We start from the raw sequence: 22,317 nt of genomic DNA on the forward strand, positions 1-22,317 counted from the left end.
GTGTGTGTGTGTGTGTGTGTGTGTGTGTGTGTGTGTGTGTGTGTGTGACTTTTCCTTTATTTGATGTCTGATTTTTAGTTTCTTTAGACTCTAATAAAACCTAAATGTGTTTGATAATAACTTGAGAAGGCAAGAAGTGGCCCTTTGTTGCAACAGATTGCTTTATTATTTATGAAATGGAGAAAACAAAAAGGAAGAGAAGATTCTTCATCAGAGGAAAAACTGAACAGCTTCAGATTTTTTTTCACACCCATTATTATTATGGGTTAGGTGAAGTGTAATTACTTCGTTATAATAACTAAGCACAGAAAAAAAAAAAAAAAACAGTCAACCCAGCTCATCCGAAGTAAATGCACGATACAGAAGCTGAAGCAAATATTAAACATAAAGAACAAGAGTAAATCTAAATATTTAATTGTATTTACATGGAAAATGCAATCAGTGAAGCCAATGCACTCACTGTGAATAAATAAAAGCAAATATTAAAATGCATGCAGCCACAAGCACATGTGAAATGTATGTTTTCATGTGTTTCATGCATGATCACATGCAAGAATACTGTTTCACATGTGCTAAATCTCATTTGTGAATTTATCACATAACAAATTTGTTGTGTGGTATATGTGAGAATTGTTTTCATGTAGGGTAGGATGACATCTTCCTTGTCCTGGTGTGGACCTGATTCTGACATCTTTATGACATTTTTAAAGGACGTCAAAACTTCTTGAATCCAGAAAACTGGACCACAGAGACAGGATCAACCTGCCACCACTGCCTTTTCTTTCCCTACCAACACAGCCATCACTAAGGCAGTCAAAATGCTAATCTACCAGGTGATTGATGAGACTGTCAAGACACTACAGTCCACCGAGGCTGTAGAGACACTACAGTCCACCGAGACTGTCAAGACACTACAGTCCACTGAGGCTGTAGAGACACTACAGTCCGACACAACCAGATCCTGTAGAACAGAAAAGCAGAGACACTATAAAGGATTCATAACGAGTTGTCTCAACTGGACTTCTTTGTTCTTGAAGAGGTTTTATCCCTCATCTAAAATATTTCAACAGTTTTGAACTTCCCTCCTGATTTTGTTCTTTCATTTCCTTCCCTCCATTCTCTAAGTGATGTGAAAACATGAGAATCCTTGTATGTCCAAGTTTGTGCTTCTCTGTCCTGAGGCTTCATGAGTTGTGTAGTGATGAAGCTTTTTCTGGACCAAACAACAAGTCTTTGACTTGAAGATGTCTTCGGATCATCTTTTATGTTTGTTTCTGGACTGACGTGTTGTTTTTGTTTCCATTTCTTCCCACAAAGAACGAGAAGAAGGAGAAGATGGCTTCAACAGAATCTGAACAAGCCGCCTCCTTGTTGATGTTGTGCTGCAGTTTGTGCAGCTGTTGCCTTGACAAGTAAAGAACAAGATCAGGATCAGCTTCAACCACTGGCCTGACCAAAACGTCTCCCCATCTCTCTTTTCTGCCCCTCTCCCTCATTTCCTCCACCTCTCTGTCTTTCTGCCTTCTCTAGGTCTCTGGCTTTAGATTCAATAAAGTCAGGATATACATAGTGATGTGTTTTTACAGTGTTTTACCTGTCTGCTTCTCCAAATGAATGCTTACATTTCGATGATTCTAGCAGTTTCTTGGAAGGATTACCTGTTACCCACAAACTAAACAAAAGTACAAGACATTGCACGTTGCACAGCTATTGACGCCCCCACACATAGCGTCATACAGGCAGAAGGAGTACAGGACCGAGCCATGTACTTGTATTTTATGAGTTAAATTAATGAGTGAATCCACTTTGAATATTAAGTGCAGCTTGCAGCAGGCATTAGCTTGCCAACATTGCACACTCAGGCAAAATCTTCAAACTTCTGGCCTCTGATAAAACCCATCCATGTGTGACTGTGACTAAACTTCAAGTGAAAATGTTACGTTGGTGTAAAAAGAATGGCTAAATGCCCTAAGCTAGTTACATACTCATTTTCATTTTGTGACTCAAGGCAGCAACGAGGGTCAGTCAAGTTCAACGAGAATGCGGAGCAGAATGTCAAGGCGGCGTTGACTTCACTGTTGTAGCTATAGTGGGAGATAATAATGACGCTTTGAGCTTCATCCTTCATATATTTAGTCTATATGGTTATACTTTATGGACACAAATATTGGACTCATTCTACCCATCATTGTAACTCGTGGCTTGTTGTCACTTGAGTCGACAGTACCAGCAGGAATTTTTTTTCTGTTCTATTTTCTTTAAATTTTCCCTTTTCATTTTTAATTTTGGGTTATATGATCCTGCTACATCCACATCAACAGCATCTAACTTTGCCTGAAAAACAGTGGCCATCATCTGATGCAGTACCCGCTGTAAACAGCAGATGGCAGCAGCTCTCCTCTCTGCACCGTCGTGGCGCTGTCCTTGGTCCTGAAACAGCCTCTCGCTCCCAACGCTCTTAGCATGTTACCTTTCCTTCCATCCCGGCTTGAAATGCATGGTTGCGCCGTTAAATACTATATACTTGTTACTGGGTTTCTTTTTAAGGTCTTTTGCATATCAAAACATGTCTGTTTCAGATGAAATTGCCTTAAACGAAAAGTTAATAAGAAGTAATGAAAAATTAAGTTATTATTTCCACCTGCCGATATATTTTTTTTTTGCTATCATGCTATTTTTGTAATAACTCAGTTAGGCTATTACGTTTTAGTCCTGACTGGCACCTACCATTTGAGATGTAAACTTAAAAAAATCCACAAAATGTTACATTCAGTGAGTCCAAAGAGTAAACAAAGGAGAGAGAAAAAGAAAGGAGAGCTCTGCGCTCTCGTCGGCTGTCTGCAGTGAAAAACGGAGCAACAAGAAGAGCAGAGGCACAAAACTCCAGGGCGACCTCCACACGGTCTGACGTACCCAAAGCTGCTGGTATAAATGAATTCACGGCGTCACCGAGCTCAGATGATTCGCAGTACCCGTGAGCGCACCCGGCTGTCAACACTCACGGGCTACAACTCACACAAACCCCCTCACACACACACAGGCACACATTCTCACAAACACCTCTGCGTCATGCGTCCTGAGAGCGACGGCACGAACGCGGTAACTCCGATGGACCCCGGTAAAACGCACAGCGGCAGCAGTCTGAGGGGCTGACTGGGTCCGGCTTATCTGTCCAATTGCGTGTCCCCCACTGCTCTGGGAAAGTTGCGCTCTCAGTGTGGTCGCATTATGGATTTTATAACAACAAGCGCCAACGGCAGCAACGCGACCAGCGGTTACCCTGACGGGGTGGACGTGGTTGCCGTCTGGGACGGGAGTGAGAATGGCACGGGCTCTGGGTCTCCGCCAGATGTAAAGCTGAGTTACCAGATTATCACCTCTCTGCTCTTGGGGGCCCTCATCCTCTGCTCCATATTTGGCAATGCGTGCGTCGTGGCAGCCATCAACCTGGAGAGATCTCTCCAGAATGTGGCTAACTATCTTATTGGATCTCTGGCAGTGACAGACCTCATGGTATCGGTACTGGTTCTGCCAATGGCGGCCCTCTACCAGGTTTTGAACAAGTGGACACTGGGGCAGGGGATCTGCGATTTATTTATCTCCCTGGATGTTCTGTGTTGCACATCATCCATCCTGCATCTGTGCGCAATTGCCTTGGACAGGTACTGGGCCATAACAGACCCAATTGACTATGTAAATAAACGGACGCCGAGGCGAGCTGCGATCTTGATAAGCGTGACTTGGCTAATTGGTTTCTCCATCTCTATTCCGCCTATGTTAGGCTGGAGAAGCGCCGAAGACAGGGCGAACCCCAACGCGTGCCTCATCAGCCAGGACCCGGGCTACACCATCTACTCCACATTTGGGGCTTTTTACATCCCTCTCATTCTCATGCTGGTCCTGTACGGCAGAATATTCAAGGCTGCTCGGTTTCGGATTCGAAAGACGGTGAAGAAACCCGAGAAAACAAAAGTGTCCGACAAGTGCTTGACTGTGTCTCCGGGCATCTTCCACAAGAAAACCAACGGGGAGGACGGGGGCAAAGGCTGGAAGCGCAGCGACGAGTCGAAGCCCAGCTCTCCGTGCGTAAACGGCGCGGTGAAGCACGGAGAGGAGGGTGAATCACTTGAGATAATAGAAGTTATCGGCAACTCCAAAACGCACCTGCCTCTGCCCAACACGCCCCAGTCCTCCTCGCAGGGCTACGAACACATGAATGAAAAGAACTCGGGGGCGAAGAGAAAGATCGCGCTGGCGAGGGAACGTAAAACGGTGAAGACACTGGGGATCATCATGGGAACTTTCATCTTCTGCTGGCTGCCCTTTTTCATCGTCGCACTTGTGCTGCCTTTCTGTGCAGAGAGCTGCTACATGCCCGACTGGCTGGGCGCAGTCATAAACTGGCTGGGCTACTCCAACTCTCTCCTCAACCCCATCATATATGCCTACTTCAACAAAGACTTCCAAAGTGCTTTCAAGAAGATCATTAGATGCAAATTCCACAGACCGTAACCACACACAGTGAAAACATTTGCGTTTACTTAGATGTGGAGTGAATGAACGGACAGCAGGAAATGTTCGCTGACTGTATGGGGGCGGGGCGGGGGGCTTTTCATTCAGGGACAGTCTCTTTTTCAGTGTGTGTTTAAGGACCGTGTAAAAAAGAAAAAAGAAAACCCAGGGTCGCTATCCGCTGATGAAATGAGACAAGACGGGAACTTTCGCTCTTAACGTACAAGCTCATGTTTGTTCAGTGTTGTAGCTACATTATATAGCCTATATGCGACGGCAGCCATCGCTTTATTGCCACGCAACACGTGTCATGTGCTGATTACATGCATTCTATCCTGAGACACGCGGGGGTTTTGTCCCACACCATGAGCTTTGTAGCACTGACACAATAAAAGCAATCAAAGTTTGTCATCAAGAATGAGTCCATCTTTGTTTAAATAGCTAATGAGCCAAGCACAGATCAGGGCCTGTTGTGAGAAAAAAAACGTAACAGTTTCACTTGGGACCTGTCTCATCATCATCATCATCATCATCACATCTTCATATAAGGAATGAATCATTGACTGTGTTGTTGAGCAAACAAAACAGGAGCAACTTATCAATTTGCTTCGACAGGCCACAGGGATGATGATGATGATGATTGTGATGATGATGGGCGATCAGGCTGTGGAGTGCATGGTGTATTTGATGTCTTACAGCAAATGGTTGTGGAACAAACCCTTCTGCCTATCCATCAAATCCATCTCAGAGTCAAAAGCAAAAGAAGACAGGCAATTTGTTTTCTAAAATGAAGGCTGGTATTACATTCATGATATATGTTCTCAGTCTCTCTCTCTCTCTCTCTCTCTCTCTCTCTCTCTCCTCCAATTCCAGAGCTCCCCCTTCCCATCCCTATTTCAGGTTGTCCCCTGTGTGTGTGGTAAAGACTGAAACAACAGATTGAGAAAGAAAATAGCTCGCGAAAAAAAATCCTGAGAGAGCATCAAACATCTTTTTCCTACATTAGGTTATTATACAGTACCATATAGCTTTGAGTATTTGAGAAGACAGCCTGGTTGCATCAACATCTAGAAAAGCAGTGCTAAATTTAGTATGCACTCATAATACCACATAATGTAGAGGGGAAAAAAAGACCACATACTCCTCACTGCTATAACTGCTCTCGTCGATCAAACAAATCCCAGACACGAATCCACTTATAGCAGATACAAAAGATAAAGACTGTCAGGAGGAGGAAAACAACTTTCAGGAAGAAGTCCCAATAAGGCCTGCACGCTTCACAAGATGGGTGGCTATTTGGCCCAAGGCATCATGGGTCGGTCAAGGTGGCGGGTGGGCTAAGTGAGCATGGACAGACCAGAATGTAATATACCGTGTGGCAATTTAGAGATGACACCCATGTCAGACACTCAGGACGGTGCATGCAGGTTACAAGACACATAAATAACATTTTTTTAATACTTATTCCACGGTGGCAGTACTGTTCATTTAGGGGTAAGAATGTATAAGCAGCAGACCTAAATGTAAAATGATTTTTAAATGATTTATAACACACTGTAATGTGGTGTATGCAGATATGAGGACATTTGTGTGTTTATTAATGTACCGTATGTGTCAACAACCAGAGCTCCTCCTGTCAGGCATCTTTGAGGCTGCATAGCAGTTAATCAATGATTGATGACAAGGAATAACAAGGCTGTAATCACATTAAATGAAATATGAATACACACACATTAACGACTGCTTAAAGTTTGTTATGAATCATTTAATAACATGTTGTTTTGTGTTGAGGACGTTTAGTTAGAAACAGTAACTCAAGGTCCACTTACTGCATTTCTTCCAGAGCTTTTTAAGCAACATCTTTTGCTCAGTTGTGATGAAGTATTTATGAATACATAAACACTTAATATGATCATAATAACTTAACTGATGAATACAATAAATAACTATAATTAATTTAACAAAATACTATTTGTACTATTCATGTAAAATATTACAACACATCATATAAGATTACAACTCTATTATATCATATTGTTAATGATTCATTAACTTTTAATGCACCAGTTACAAATGCTTAATGACTACAATATAGAGTGTTACAGTGTGTTATAAGCCATTTACTGAGTATAAATGAATGCTTATCAATGTGAAGTGCAGGGGGTCACAATAAAGTGTGATCTAAATGGCACCCAGGACATCCGTCCAGTTGCAGTCACAGGACAATACAGTACATTTCAAATCACAGAAGTTAATTGAGTCTGAAAAAATGGACTTTTCCCTCCAGAGTTAATATCACTCTTTGATTTCAGGATATAAAGCTTTGGCCTGTGCCAAAAGGGATGTAGTGATGCTCAGGGCTCAGCAGCAAAGTCACTCTACACCACGGCTGAAAAGAGTCAAATAATTGATGATCATAAAAATGATTCTGCAACTCTAATAATGTCAGCTTCTCAAATGTGAGGATTTATGTTTTTTCTGTTATGCAGCCAACTATCACTCTCATGATTGTAAACAAAATATCTTAACAATTACAAGTCAGTGTAACAGATAATTGTGTCAGGAGAAAATTGAGCTGGAAGGAGGACATCAAAACAAATAAATTAAAAAGTCTCTTTCTCTTCATGACACTGGCTACCTTTTGCTCTCTGGTGCATCAGTGCGACACCAATGCACTCAAAATGCTTTTGGTAAAATGAGTCTCATACCTGTGACCTGTAGGTCAAGTCCTGGGCTTATGACAGTGCCAGAGAAGCCCATAGAGAATGTGGTGCGAGCCACTGAGCATGGTCGACTTTTTTTTTTCAATTGTGAGTCACACTGTGTGTAAAACCATTAGCATCATTACATTATGGTCCTGATACATTGGATTACAAGGCAGCGACCTCCTTTGAACTATGCAGTAATATCAAAGCTCTGGATTGTAGGGCTGCATTAATCCCACTCCCTCTAGGCTTCTTAAATGTAATGTTAGGAAGGTGGGAGCAGTGTGATGACGCAGGAGCATCGCCTTCAACCCCGGGAGGGGAGGAGAGGAGAGGTGGATTATATAAAGTGGCACCACAAACAGTGTGATTACAGGGTTTATTATGTCCACCACTGCCCTCTGGCCTAAAGCTGCATGGAAATTGTATGAGATTATGCCGACATAGAGTAGGTTGTTATTGTTCCTATAGGAGCAATTTAGCAAGAATGAACAGCAGGTTATAGGACGGTTAAGTGCAAATGCAGAGCTCCTGTATCGACTCATTTTTCAACACTAAAAGTGGCATCAACGTCAAGATATTAAACATTTATAGATTCTGTATTGAAAAGTCACACAGGAAATAACAGGCGTTATTCCACAGGCAACCCTGTTCATTTTATAGTGACATTTAATTTAGGGTACATAATTGTAATTTTTTCAGCGTGCTACTTTGAAATTGATTAAAGCGATCAATATCAAACAGCAGTCGCCAACTGAAAATGTGACACCTTGGAGGCTGCATAAAGAACAGCCACTCCAAGAAACAAATCTTATTAATATTAATTACTTTATGAATGCACTTACTATTATTAAACATGAGTTGGTTTTGAGGTGAGACAGTGAAAATGTTTTGAACTTATCAAAGGATCATACAGCTGTGAAAGTGGATGTTCTTCACTGATCTTAACTTATACTGTAGACTGACAAGGACCTAAAACACCGTTAATATGAATAATTAGAATATTTAAAGTAAAGTAGTTCAAATGTTAATTTCAAAATGAACATCGTTAATTAAAATGGCCTGTCACCTGAGATCAGTTGACTAACTCAAGCCTTTCATAGAGAAGTGTTTCAAATAGAAATCTCAAAATAAACCTACAAAATTAGGCTGCGTTCAAAAAAGGAAGGACTGCTTTGTTGATATTTTCATAAACAATGAGCACAGGCCAAAAATATTTGTTGCATGAGGATTTCTTTCAGACATCAGCACCACAATACATTTTTAATAATAACTGGTAGTCCAAAAGTGAACTCTCAGAGTAGGTAAATATGTGCAAAGATTTTAACTATTTTAAGGATATCATAAACTGTAAGGGAGGCTGTATCTGGTACCAAAAATCATGTTTTTGTTTTTTTTTTGTAAATGGCTTAATGCAGCTTTTCACTGAAATTTCTTGCATTAAAAACCCTTACAGGACACATTTACGTATGTTACATCATTATATGTTCAGTGTAAGTAATGTATGACTCTCCAACCAATCGATGTATATCTGTGTGTGTTTCAGTGTTAGCAAGCAACACAGAGAGAAAAAAGACAGAGTGAAAAACAAGGTTTGAAAGACAATGGGAAGAGGAGAGAGACAAAGACGAGGAGAATGTAAGAGAGAAATATATATGAATAAGAAACACATGTTTTCTGCCTCGCCCCCATCCTACTTCAGGGTCTTTTTCATCTGTCAGATTGTTTTTCAAGGATCTTACAGCCCACAGCCCATCACACACCGGAGGCTCTCTCTCTCTCTCTCTCTCTCTCTCTCTCTCTCTCTCTCTCTCTCCATCCAAGCCTGAGAGGCAGGGAGGGAAGAGCACCAGAAAACTTCTTCTGACATGGAGAGATTACGGTTTGGGTGTTTTCAGATACGGCCTTTTTTTTTTTTTTACTACAAACGTTAGTTTACCTCATTTGGAAAACAGATTCATCACTTCTGTTCCGCGGTATAGTCCAAACGTTGATGGATAAAACAAAGTATGTGTTCAGATCTTCTCACTCTCACACACAGACACGCGCATGAATACGCCAACTCATCACTTTGATGGAGGGCAGGCATCACGTGTTCAAGGACAACAGCAAACAGAAAAAAGTAAGAGTAAACCATGTGCTTTCTGACACTTTCCTCTTTCACAAACAATCTAAAAGCATAAGAGTGATGAAAAGTCGTGCTCCAGCGCCTAGTGCTATTAGTATCACAGTCAGTGAGAAACACTTCACCTCAGTTGACATTTTTTAAAGCGAGACGGACAAACATCTGCCGCTGCTTCGTTTATTCTCCTTTTTCCCCGCTCCATTCACTCAGGGCTTTTTAAAGTGTGTGTGTGAGTGTGTTAAGAGGGGCAGAGGGAAATTAAAATCTGTCATTATTTACAAGGCCAAATGCCAGTTCACAGCTCCCACCCAACTTCAATTTGAACTTCAAGGGGAAATTTGTCTTGTAGCCAGGTGAAACACAACTCACACCGACTGAAAATGAGATGCATAAGAATAATAAATAAAATACATAAAACACGACGCACACTGCCATAAAACAAGGTACATCAAGTAGCGGCGTAACATAAAAGCTGGAGCACATCCATCCATCATCATCATCATCATCATCATCCAACCCAATCAACAATGGTTTAAACATCATCATTATCCTGAGCTTACAACAGTTAAATGGCAAAAGAGAAGAAGAAAAAAGGATTTCTCACCTTGTCAGACCTCTGAATCTCTGCCCAGAAGGGAGAAGCTCAACTCTCAATCTAGAGGAAGAAGAGGACAGTAAGAGCATGTCAATTTGCTCTTTTGCCAAAAAGTGAAGTGGGGGAGGACTTTTTATTTTTAATTTTTAAAAGCCTGGATGTTGGTTTACTGCTCACCACTAATTTGTCAACCCAGGAATTGCATTTAAAACTACAAATGTGGTTGTTTGGACGTAGCAGCGGTGGAAAGTTTAGTACATTTACTTATGTACCAGTCTTAGAGACATTGTTTTAAGGTATTTCCATTTTATGCTACATCTCCACTGTGTTTTAGAGGGAAATGTTGTGCTTTTACGCTGCGACTTTTTCTGACAGCTTCTTTTCAGATTTGGATTTTACATAAAAGCTTAAAAAATACCATGCATTCTTTAAGATTAAACCAGTGGTCCAGATCCATTTTTGGTTTGTGACTCATGGCAAAAAAAGCTTGGTTTGATTGTGGTCCCATGTCACGTTTCAGAAGTCTTCACCCATTCACTGTAGATATAAGTGTTGAAGCCGCAAAAAAGGTTTGATTAACAAACATTTTACAACACAATAAATGTGAGAAAAAAGACAAAACATGAATATGCATTTGTTTACCAGAACTTTGACTGAACTGTATATAAAGTATCTTGATGAAACAATCATTTTCTCCACTAACACACATTAGACAAAGCGACAGTCTTTGTGTTTTTTGTATGCAGTTGAAGGGATATTTGTTCACTTCCATAAAACCGGAGTTTTCTTGGATCCATCATACTGCAGGTATCTACCATCAACCCTCTGTCGCTGTAGTGGTTGCCAGGTTGTACAAACTGAATTTGTTTCATCATTCACTGAGTCCTAAAAAAAGTGATTTGGACAAATGAAAAAAACATGGCTGGCACTGTATCATCTTTACTCGCATAATGTAACTTCACAAAATGAAACAGAATGGAACAATGGTGCATAATAATACAATAATTCAACAAACAAGCCGAGCGATGAATTATCACAGTCCACGAAGCTTTTACAGTAACTGACTGTATTTCAATCTTTCTCAAAAAGAAGAAGAAGAAGAAATCAGCTGTTCGTCTCTGTCTTGGTTTCCTCTCCTGTCCTGAACTATCTGCAGTAGAACTTCACATGCTTACATGACAGAATACACAATTGCGATGCAAAATACATTCGATCTTTATAATGTTGGTTGACATGAAAAACAGAAGCACAGGCTGAAAAGCAAAAATGGAAATATGAAATAAAATTACAGCAGCGGTGGAAAGTACTGTAATTGATGTTCTTGTATTAGTATTTTCATTTTTTTTTTCTTTTTTATACTCCACTACATTTCATTTCATGCATTACATGTTGTACTATATATTACGCTTTATTCATTGGACATCTTTTCTGATACAGATATTACATACATGTAGGCATTCAATATGATCAGTTAATAATAGATGGATATTTAATCTATACTGTAGATTAAACTGGCTAGTATATAGAATAGTTAATATAGCTCCAGATTCACCAGATACAACCATTCTGCTGCCATTTGCTGCTAATACATGTGTAATTCTACTAAAGTTAAATGACATTTTGAATGCAGGACTTTCACTTGTAATGGAGAATTACTATGTAAAAGATCCCAATATTTCCGCAACTCAATTTTAGCACAAACTCTGACTTCAATTTGGCTTGTTAGAGATCCAAAAGTGGAATTCGGGTCCACACGACCAAAGTTAACCTAATTATTTCCCAGATTATGTTGTTTTTAGCCGGATGTTACCAAAAGGAAATGTGTGCGTGTTTCTCTCAAAGCTGTAGTGCTGGTTCTAAAAGAAGATGACGCAGGTTTTAATTTGGATCTTACTGCCGCTAGCTCCTCGTTGGCGGCGTTGGAAGACGGAGTCAGAAACAGAGAGCGAGAGACAAATGGAGAGAGAGAGAGAGAGAGACAGGAAACATCACTTGGCTTATTGCATCATTTCCAGTATCAGTCAGCGGGCAACATCTGCCAAGAGTGAGATCTATTGCCTTAAAATGAACTCAAAACAACAAAAAAAGCCCCCTGTCTTCGTTTCATCTCCTGCCAACTCTTGCAATGCATTTTCTCAGCATCCCAGCATGTGTCCTGTAAATATGTTCACGGCCTTTCTATAAATAACTTAACACTCCAGCTATTTGCCTCAGGGACATCACTTTTGATTTATATTATTTTTTAATTTACATTTCCTCCCTTTGTCTCTGCGAACCATAATGCACCACCACCATCAGTTGAGCATGCTTTTTAGAAGTCAAGTGTCTGCGCCCTCAGTAACATCGGCTTTATTGCTGCTTCATAGATCTTTAATAACAACATCATCTCAGTGCTCGCTGTTTTCTGTCCTCTGAGACAACGTGGTTGCTTTCAGTCATGTTGTCTTAATTGCCAACAAGATACTGACACTGGCAGAAGATGTGCACAGTAATTGGGCAGTTATAAACACACTCACTTATGCAGACAGAAACAAACACAGATATTCCCCTGAGCCCCACTGATGTTCCTAATTGGGTCTGGTTCACAAAAACCTTTACCATTTCTTTGTCACTACAAAGTGATGGTGCCTCATTTAACAGAGGGACAGACAGTGAGATATTTAGACTCAATGCCAATAAGTGTATATTGTCCCCCATAAATACAGTCATAAAGTTAAGTCCAGATCAAGCAGGCAAAGAGACTGATGGGAGAAATATTTGATCAGCTGCACTTCTTCACCATCACTTATCAGTGGGGAGAGGTTTAAAGGTTTGCATGAGATGGTCGACTAACTAATGTTTGGTGAGAGCTACATTACCGCTGTTTGTCTTAGCTAATGCAATCGCTTCACTTACTTGATGCTTTGTGATGGATATATGGGCCCATAAACTAAAGCAAGGAGACGGTGGACAGGGCCCCACCATCTATGTGGGGACACATGCAAAAACAAAAGACAGACAGAAAGAGAAACAGAGAGAAAAAAAAGTAAAGAGAGAGAGAGAGAGAGTTAGTTTTGATCTTAAAATATTGTCTTCGGCCTCAGGCTTTTGCCAAAAATTTCAGAGCCCGTGCACCACTCAGAAAGCGTATTTGTTACCAAAGGAAGAGATCCTTGGCATGTGTTAGGACAATCAGAGTACCGGCTCAAGGCTAAGCTGAGGGCCTCGAGGCTTGGAATGAGGAAGCTGCTGCTTCGTGCACATGTATGTACAGGCAGTACCCCTTCAAGCATGGGATACATAAAGTATGCACTCCAATTTACAGCAGCACGTGCTGTATATATTTGCTCATGTGGTTGAACTGTATATGAATGTGTCGTGTCTGGAGAATGAGCAGGCGCCCTGACAGTTTTAATACGCCTATAAGGGATTATCAGACCTCGGTAAACACACTGTGTGCCTGGGTGTGTGTAGGTAAGGGTGGCATGCTCTCATTTGTATTTCACGTAGATGTGCGTGTGATTTGTGTATATGCGTTGGCGGAGAGCAGCAGCAGTCCCCTTGGCAAAGTCTATCCATTAGTCTCTGTCACAGCCCAGCTGCAGCTCCACGAATCTAAAGGATAAGCGCTCGCTGACACTTCATCATTCGCAAACTGAGCCTCTAAAGGAGGCCAATTAGCTACATGCATTGCTAACAGCAGCCAGGGGGCTTATCTTATGATCCTCTGACCATGGCATTTAACAGAGACTAATAGTATACCAGACTGCTTGCACAGCGCTCTGCGGGTAGTCATGCATGGCAGTTTGTGCAAACAGAAACCCATGTGTTCGTCCGCACTCGCACCACAGTGTCAGAGGCATATGGAAGGTCCATATATATATATGTATGAGGAACACACAGCTACTAGTCTGCCTGCTATTGATAAATATGTGATGTGATTAAATCTGGCATGTGATCCCAAGGACTTCTTCAGTAGGATGTGTAATCCTTCCAGCGTGTTCTGAGTCTGCCCCAAGGTCTCTTCCCAGCTGGGGGAATCTTGGAAAACCTCCACAGGGAAGAGTCTTGAGAGGCATCCTGATCAATATCTACTTTTCAGTATCATTAACAACTTCCCCCCCTCTAAGCTGCCCTGGCCTCAAACCACAGTGGGTTGCTGTTTAAATAATTTAAAAGCAAACTGATTCCCTTTGTTTTTCCTCTGTTAACCGTAGTTGTTATTCTTTTTCAACTGACTCCCTTGTTTCTTTCTTTTAAAAAAACTACAACAATAAAGGATTCAAAATAGATTTCAGCCAATTGAAGTAGAATGACTGGAATGAGAGATCGGGAGCCATGCAGAGCATACGCATGAATCATCCTCACAACCCCGAACCCCCTTTCTGGTCTTTGTATCTTGTCTCCCTCCCCTTCGTCCTTATCTCTTTTTTTGTGCACCTCCCATGCTCTTCAATTTTCACCTCTTTACTCCTCTCTCACTATCCCCCGAGCAAACATTCCTCTCCTCTCTCCACATTCTAGTCTCATAGACTTTCCATTTAACAGCAACAGCAAAAGAAAAAAAACCAGGTCAGAGAAGAGCAGCACCCACTTGCTGTCTGGCTGGCAGAAATCCTTGACCTTTCGCTCTTGTTCCGTTTTTCTGAGCAGCGGAGCCTGTCAGCTGACCTCTCGTCTCAAATGTTGAGAGACCCTTTAAATGTTTTTTGACAGACGGAGAGAGAGTGAAGTCCTGAAGAGAGGCATAGCTATTTGGTACAAGAGCATCTGCTGATCAGATTTCAACACCAATATGGGACTACAGATGAAAAATAGCCTTTTGGCTAACTCTGGCGCATTTACAGAAATGTTTTTATTAATGTGCACTGTCCCTTATCAAATAAATCAATAAAAATAAAAAAATAAAAAATATATATATAATTTGAATAATTCATTTTTAAATAAAATGTTCTAAGAGAGCATGCTATGGCAATTGTCTCAAAGATTACACAAATAGCTATATTAAAAAAATAAAAAATGTACTTTCAGGAAAGTGAGCTAAATGATGATTGTGACTGTGTTTCAGTGCATCAGTTTACTTCTTCTGTGTTGTTATGCAAGATATCAAACATGATATATATCCCAGTCCAGCTATATTAATCCTCCAAAATACAGAGTGCCACTGTGTAATGTTTGAATTGACAAAGCAAGTAGCATCACAACATTATAGTATCAGAAACTCAATACATCACGTCATTGTACAAAAAGAGAGAAACGTATATCAGTGGTGGTGAGATGATAAGCAATTATTCTGCATTGTTGCTCATCTGAATAATAATCTATTAAAAAGCATTAAATGTGCCAATATGAGGTGTTAGTGAATTTATGTTCATCACTTTCTATTTAGGGACAGCATTTGTTTTTATTTAAGGGTAAAATTGAGCCATCATTGAATAATAACATATTCTAATTATCAATAACTATAATTCAAAGAATATGTGAACACATTTGGATGAGAAGCAGAAAGAAGAGGAAACAATGAGGGAACAGTAGACCTATATACAAAATTGGAATGGATACTGTATATAGTATATTGATGAAGTATGCCTGCCTCAGTTCCCATTAATTATGCAGACCCAGGAGAAATATACTGAGTTTGCAGAGCCAAAGTGCTAAATCTGTATACCATTAATATATTCTCTAATAATCCTCCTTCTCCGAGAAGATTCACAGAAGATTTGCAGCGGTTGGTTTACGTGCATGTGTGTTTGTATGTATGCATAAGTGATGCACGCACACACAAGTGGATCATATTTGAATTTCAGTTATGATTTACATCTCATGCTGTCAGCTTCTCTTCTTTCATATCCAGGGTGTTGTGCTGAAATGAACAGGCAATCTACCACTCACTCACACGTACTGGTGCAAGAGGTCCTCTGATCTGGTTCCAGCATGACTTTGGTGCCATGGACTTGCCTCTCACTATCTACTGCACTGTAGCCTTCAAACTGCACTTTGTGGCATTGGGTTGTACTTAAAGGAGAAAAATTCAGCTAAACTGTTGGATATGGTGCAAAGGGCCTGAAGAAAAAAAGCAGTAGATAAGACACAACTGAAGCTGTCAATTACCATGAGGAGGGGGTGAAAGAAGCGTGAAGAAAAGGGTCACGACCACATTTAATGAGAAATGGCAAAAGTGTCGCAGCTGGTTAACGTTTGAAGAAGAAAACAAAAAATGCTTTTGGCAAGACCACTAAATTTAAACTGGAAAATCCTAAAACATTATTTTGGTCACAATGGCGGGTAGTTCACACTGCAGAGGTTGGACTCACTGTAGAAATAACATTTTAAAAAACGACAAAAAAAAAATAAATATATGCTTCCATCAAACAGTGATGTTGCAGTTTACATTCATCTCTGTCCAGAATGTCGTCATTACAGAATTTTTACCTTTTAGCAATTGTGTGAAATTGGTGTAATTGGTGTAACATATGAATTCTTGAGTTATGGCCCAGAAAGTGTGTGAGGTCACAGTGACCTTTGACCAACAAATTCGAATCAGTTCATCATTGAGTCCAAGTCGACATTTGTGAAGAAATAACACTTTCTCAAGCCGTTCCTGAGATGACGCGACCATGAGAACGGACCGGACAGACCATCCGGAAACATAACGCCTGAACACACAACCAGATCCTGATAGAGGAGGAGGCTGAGCAGGTGGAGGGTGTGGTGGGGCAGTGAGGATGCAGCACTCAGCATTGTTGTATGCAGACTGTAGTAGCACAACATGTATGTTAGCACAACATGTATATTAGCACAACATGTATAGTAGCACAACATGTATATTAGCACAACATGTATAGTAGCACAACATGTATGTTAGCACAACATGTATATTAGCACAACATGTATATTAGCACAACATGTATAGTAGCACAACATGTATCCTGCCTTATTAGGCTTTTTCCTCTCTTCTTTGGTTTTACAACTACTCATCAATCTCTTAATGGTTCATTATTGTCAATGATAGGTCATATTTAACTTCTTCTTGTGTAATTTGTGAAGCACTTTGAATTGCCACTGTGAAGGAAATGTGCAATATGAGGAGAACTGCCCTGCCTTTTTGCTTTGCCTGTATGTGTAGTTGTGCTCGTGACGGTTTATTAATCCATAGTGGCCGACCATCATGTAATGCAAAATGATGCATATGACATGTGGTTGAACTCTTTGGGTTAAAGGAAGTGGGGATGAGGAGGGTCATCCATAGTTCCATGACTTAACAGTATATCATGTGACACTAAGATGGCAAGGCAGCATTTTAATAACTGCAGTACATGCTTTTGACACGTAAAAAGTATGCTATTATGAGATAATGAAAGTTGTAAAAGTAGCATGTTTCCTTGTCACAAAAAGATGATTGTTGTTAGTAAACCTCAACACCCTTTATCTTTACATATGAGCAGGAATCCACTGAATGGATATATTCAACTCAAGAACATGTCAGTAAAATATGATTTTGCATTCCTGACACAGAGTGCAATAAAGTGCTTCACTCAAAAGGTCTCCTCTCTTAATGACACAAGAAGGGAAACTACAGAAACAGAGAAAGTATACAGTGGATAAAATATGCTGTTTGACAAAATATGAATAATGCAGACAAGCGGCCCGACTGATAATCTATCGTGAATATGATTACACACACCACACATTTCCTTTGAATGCTCTACTTTGATGTAAAGCTGGAGCCATCTGCCCTTACATATTGTCATGTTCCCAAGTGCAAAATCTATGTTTAAGAAAAGCTGTCAGTTGGAATGAGCGGCATTGACAAGTTATAGGACAAACAGACAGAGGCTGCAGACAGTGACATAATATATCTGATTCAGCCAAAGCATTTTCTCTCCTCTCAAACAACACCGAGTATTAGAGGAATCCCCTGCACTAATCCAGCAGGACTAGACCGGGATTACCAGAGATGTGTGAACAATACACTGCACTGATTGCCAAACTCATGCGTCGCAAAACTGACGTGAATTCACCATGTGAAACTCCAGAGGGAGAGCGAGACTTCTGTAAGAAACCCGAGTTGTTCGGCTTTTAAAATGCTCGCAGGCTTTCCTGCTTTGTGCAAGCACACATGTGCACCCTAAAAATAAAAACACAAACACACACACACTTGCACACATAACACCGAATACTTTATTCTGGTTTCACTGAACTTCTCTCTTCTTTTTATCACTCCTGACTTTTCCTCTACAGCTCCAGCAGCCTCCCGTCATTATCTTTCACTTGCTCTCGTTCTCCCTCTATTATTCTCTTTCATTTCATAGGACACCCTCTCACTAATTCTATCCTATTTTCCTCCTCTCTCCATGTCTCCTTCTAGTTTTTGCTTTTAAAGTTTAGTAGGTTTTATTTATACTGCATAGCCCCAAAAAGAAAAATTACAAATTTGCCTCAGAGGGCTTTACAATATGTACAGCCTGTGTCTCTGACCCAGTTCTGAATAAGGAAAACATAGTAAGATCCTCTAAGTTATGATCGTTGCTACTCCCCTTTCCTATTTTCTTGTGCTATCATAATTCCCCCCTTCCTTCTTTACTTTTCTCCTCCTCTTGACACCTTCCCCGTCCTCCCCTCTCCATCCTTCTTCTAACTTTGTCTCCTCTCCACTGCACTCTATTTTACCCAAATCCTCTCACCATTCCCCTTACCGACCCCTCAGAGAGCCACAATCTGTCCTCTCCTCTGTCATTAAGATGCAGTGCAGGGAAGTGATTGCCGTTCCAGACCCGGGGGATATCTTGGAGGATCCACTGAAATAAGTGCTGCTGGTAATGGTTCAGCATGCACAACAAGAAACATGATGTGGGCAGATCGTTCGCAGATGGCAGTAGACGGGGAGCAATTTCACACGATACGGCTTCCAACTTGTTTACCGAAAATATGTAATCCATCAGCTTCTTCCGAGTCTGTTTTTCTCCGAAGGTCTTATTTTTCCATTACATCCAACTTATATTTGACCCTACTGTGAATATTCTCAGTCGATCAGTCATCCATCCGCTGTCTTTCAAATAACTGTAGGCTTTGAAATACAGGCGTAATATATCAGAGAGAAGTATGTTTTACAAAATACATATTTGATACACAAAGCAGTCTCATAGTCCTGTAAAACTCTAGCTGTGGGCTCACTTGTTTCACTGGGCGCTATATGTGCTTCCTAAATTAATCAGGCACATTAAGAATATGACTCATATTACCTTGTAGAGTTACAATAAAGTTGATAATGCAGCCAGTAAAAGTCAATCACGTAGCTGGCAGCCATGCATTTTCTGCCATAATTGCATTTGGCAATATCCAACAGTAATAACTACAAAATGTGAGATGGCCAATTTGGTTGTTTCAGTAGAGTGTGAAGAGGATTGTGATTCAAAGTGCTTTGACATATTCGTGGAGTTTAGCTCGGTCATCAAGTCTAATACAAGAAAAGAGAGGGGGACAGATGGGGCCGAGGGATACGGCAGAATGACAGCCTTACAAATGGCTGAGCCCAAATCATCCACATAGTGGGTGTGTGCATTCATTAATAATAGCAATACATGAGGAAGAGGGTGACTAAAGCAGGAGTGCGCTGGTACAGCAGAAGTACATGAAAAAAATAATGGCTCTAATAAGCCACATGTTCAATTTGAGCGACATTACTACCTGTCAACAACAGGTATCATTCTTGCATATTGATCCAGTGCCGGTTATCAATATCCATCCTGCCTCGTCAGGATCAATGCTCTGCACATAAAGATCCTTTGTGAACACAGGGAAGAAATCCTGTGAATTAGTTTTTCCTTTCAGCAGCCTCGCTGAGCCCTCACCAAGCTCTCCTTTTCCTCCCTGAGCAGTAACGATCCATTTGGCACCTGTCTGTCTTTCTCTCCGTCACTCGCACACAAATGTGATCTTTCCAGTTTGCCTCTCATCTCTTCCTATTCTCCCTTTCTCTTTCCGTCTGTCTGTCTCTCTCTCCGTCTCCCTCTCTCCTCGGCCCCAGATGTGCAGTATCTCCACTCGAAAGCGTTTCCCTGTTCCAGGGGCACAATAAACAGTTGTTTGCGGTGTGGAATAACAAAGATTGTCACCATGGATACTCTTCCATCCCGTGAGCGCTGAGTGGCCCTTTCCGAGTTCTAAAAGGAGCAATTATCTGATGACATCAAAGACGGGCGACGGCATAAAAAAGCAAAGCGAGGGAATTGGGCCCGAGCTATTTATCAGACAGGTGGAGAGGAGGCCTTATTCAGCCGGGGTGACCGGCCTCAGGCGGTACGCGTTCATCTAAAGGGGCCTAAGGCAGTTATATAAACATAGTCATTCTGCTTGAAATGACCTGGCTTTCACACAATATAATACAAATATGAATACGAGCAACATAATAGCTCCAGTGTATTTTATAAATGTAGACCAGGAGGGAAAAGAATACCAGCTGTATCTGAACAGCTACAATCATTAACAGCTTTATATTATTGCAAAACACACATTTACACAATCACAATAAATGGTACACTGGTGATACACTCGGCAAACACAAGTAAACAAGAAATCTGATTATACGTGCCAAAGCTGTAAAAACCTTCAGTTTAATACCAGCGCGCACTAAACACGATGCCCCTGTCTGGTAAACAGTCGAGCAGTTAGCAGCTAAAGAGATAAATATTCCACTCACGACTTGGTGACGACCGAAAAACAAGCAAAACGGAGAGTGAATGTTGGACTTACATATTAATAAGTCATCTTGGGATCATTACTGTAAATTAGAGATAGAAATGAATGTAAAATAATGGTTGCAAAGATAGTCAACAATTTTAAGCATAAATCTTAAAGTTAAGTTAATAATATAAAAATTTGACATTCCTCAGGTTTTGGTCCATATTGACATGATAGCATCACGCAGTGTCTGCAGTTCTGACGGCTGCACATGCATGATGAAAATCTCCCATCACTCCACATCCCAAATGTGCTCTATTAGATTGAGATCCGGTGACGTGTTGGCGACATGACATTGTCATGTTCAAGAAGAGATGTGTTGAGCTCTGTGACATGTTAGCCTGCTGGAAGAAACCATTAGAAGACTGGTACACTGTGGCCATAAAGGGATGGACTGTGTCAGCAACAATACTCAGGTAGGTAGGCTGTGGCGTTTAAATGATGCTTAAATTTGGCAATAAGGTGCCCAAAGTGTGCCACGGGAATCTCCCCCACACCGTTACACCACTACCACCAGCATAAACTGTACAAGGAAGGATGGATCCATGCTTTTATGTTGTTCACACCAAATTCTGACCCTACCATCTGAATGTCTCAGCAGAAATCAACGTTTTTTTCAAACACCTTTTGTCCAATTTAGGCGAGCCGGTGCCGATGGTAGCCTCAGCTTTCTGTTCTTAGCTGACAGGAGTGGTCACCCAGTGTGGCCTTCTGCTGCTGAAGCCCATCTGCTTCAAGTTTTAACATGCTGCGCGTTGAAAAATGCTCTTCATGTATACCTCTGTCGTAACAAGTGGTCATTTGAGTTACTGTTGCTGCTGCTCACTTGGTATTTTCTCCTTTTTTTGACCATTCTCTATCAGACCTAAAGATGGTGGTGCGAGAAAATCCCAGAAGATCAGCAAGTCAAACCAACCTGTCTGGCATCAACAACCATGCCACATTTAAAGTCGCTTACATCATCCTTCATCCCCATTTCGATGCTTGGTTTGAACTTTGAGCAGATCGTCTCGACTTTGTCCACATGCCTAAATGCTTTGAGTTGCTGCCACGTGATTGGCTGATTAGAGTAATCAGAATCAGAACCGCCTAGTATGTTACACATACAAGGAATTTAACTTGGTGAATGATGCATAACAATAAACAATGAAAAGCAATAATCAAGACATAATTTAAAAATAGAATCATATTAAAATTTACAAAAACATATGGTATACAAACAACCAGATAACAGTACTTCAAAACAAGTATATTGTAAAAATGGCAAGTGTATTTAAATATAGAAACATAGAAGGGGCAGTTGAACAGGTGTACCTAATAAAGTGGCTGGTGATCACCTTTCTCTCATGCTGTCACGTAAAGCAAGAGTTTGTAGAGGACCAGTGCTTTTATTTTTGGATAAAAAGAACTGCTAGGGTGAAGTTCAGACACCAATGTTACATACAATACTGGTGTATACACATTATAATGAGCTTCAACAGAACCACAAGGGCCTTTGGGCAAATTAACATTGAAAGTTCTTGACATTTTCATTTTAGCATTAGGAAATTGATTGCAATGATGCTCTCTTAAGAGCAAGCTGGCATTTTCACATCACGGGAGCTGAGAACTGAAGAACTGGGAAATAATTTATAGTCCGTTGAGATGCATTCTCATTATAA

The 22,317-nt window shown here is 40.8% G+C and overlaps 1 protein-coding gene across 1 annotated transcript; it reads left to right on the forward strand.

Moving 5' to 3' along the window:
* Positions 1-2,872: 2,872 nt before the first annotated feature.
* On the forward strand, positions 2,873-5,317 carry htr1aa (5-hydroxytryptamine (serotonin) receptor 1A a). Its single transcript, XM_031856577.1, has one exon. The coding sequence runs from the start codon at positions 3,229-3,231 to the stop codon at positions 4,510-4,512; it is 1,284 nt and encodes a 427-aa protein (XP_031712437.1). The 5' UTR covers positions 2,873-3,228; the 3' UTR covers positions 4,513-5,317.
* Positions 5,318-22,317: the final 17,000 nt, after the last annotated feature.

Source organism: Anarrhichthys ocellatus, unplaced genomic scaffold (genome assembly GCF_004355925.1).
Source record: "Anarrhichthys ocellatus isolate YVR2014 unplaced genomic scaffold, GSC_Weel_1.0 scaffold17, whole genome shotgun sequence".
Classification (NCBI taxonomy): domain Eukaryota; kingdom Metazoa; phylum Chordata; class Actinopteri; order Perciformes; family Anarhichadidae; genus Anarrhichthys; species Anarrhichthys ocellatus.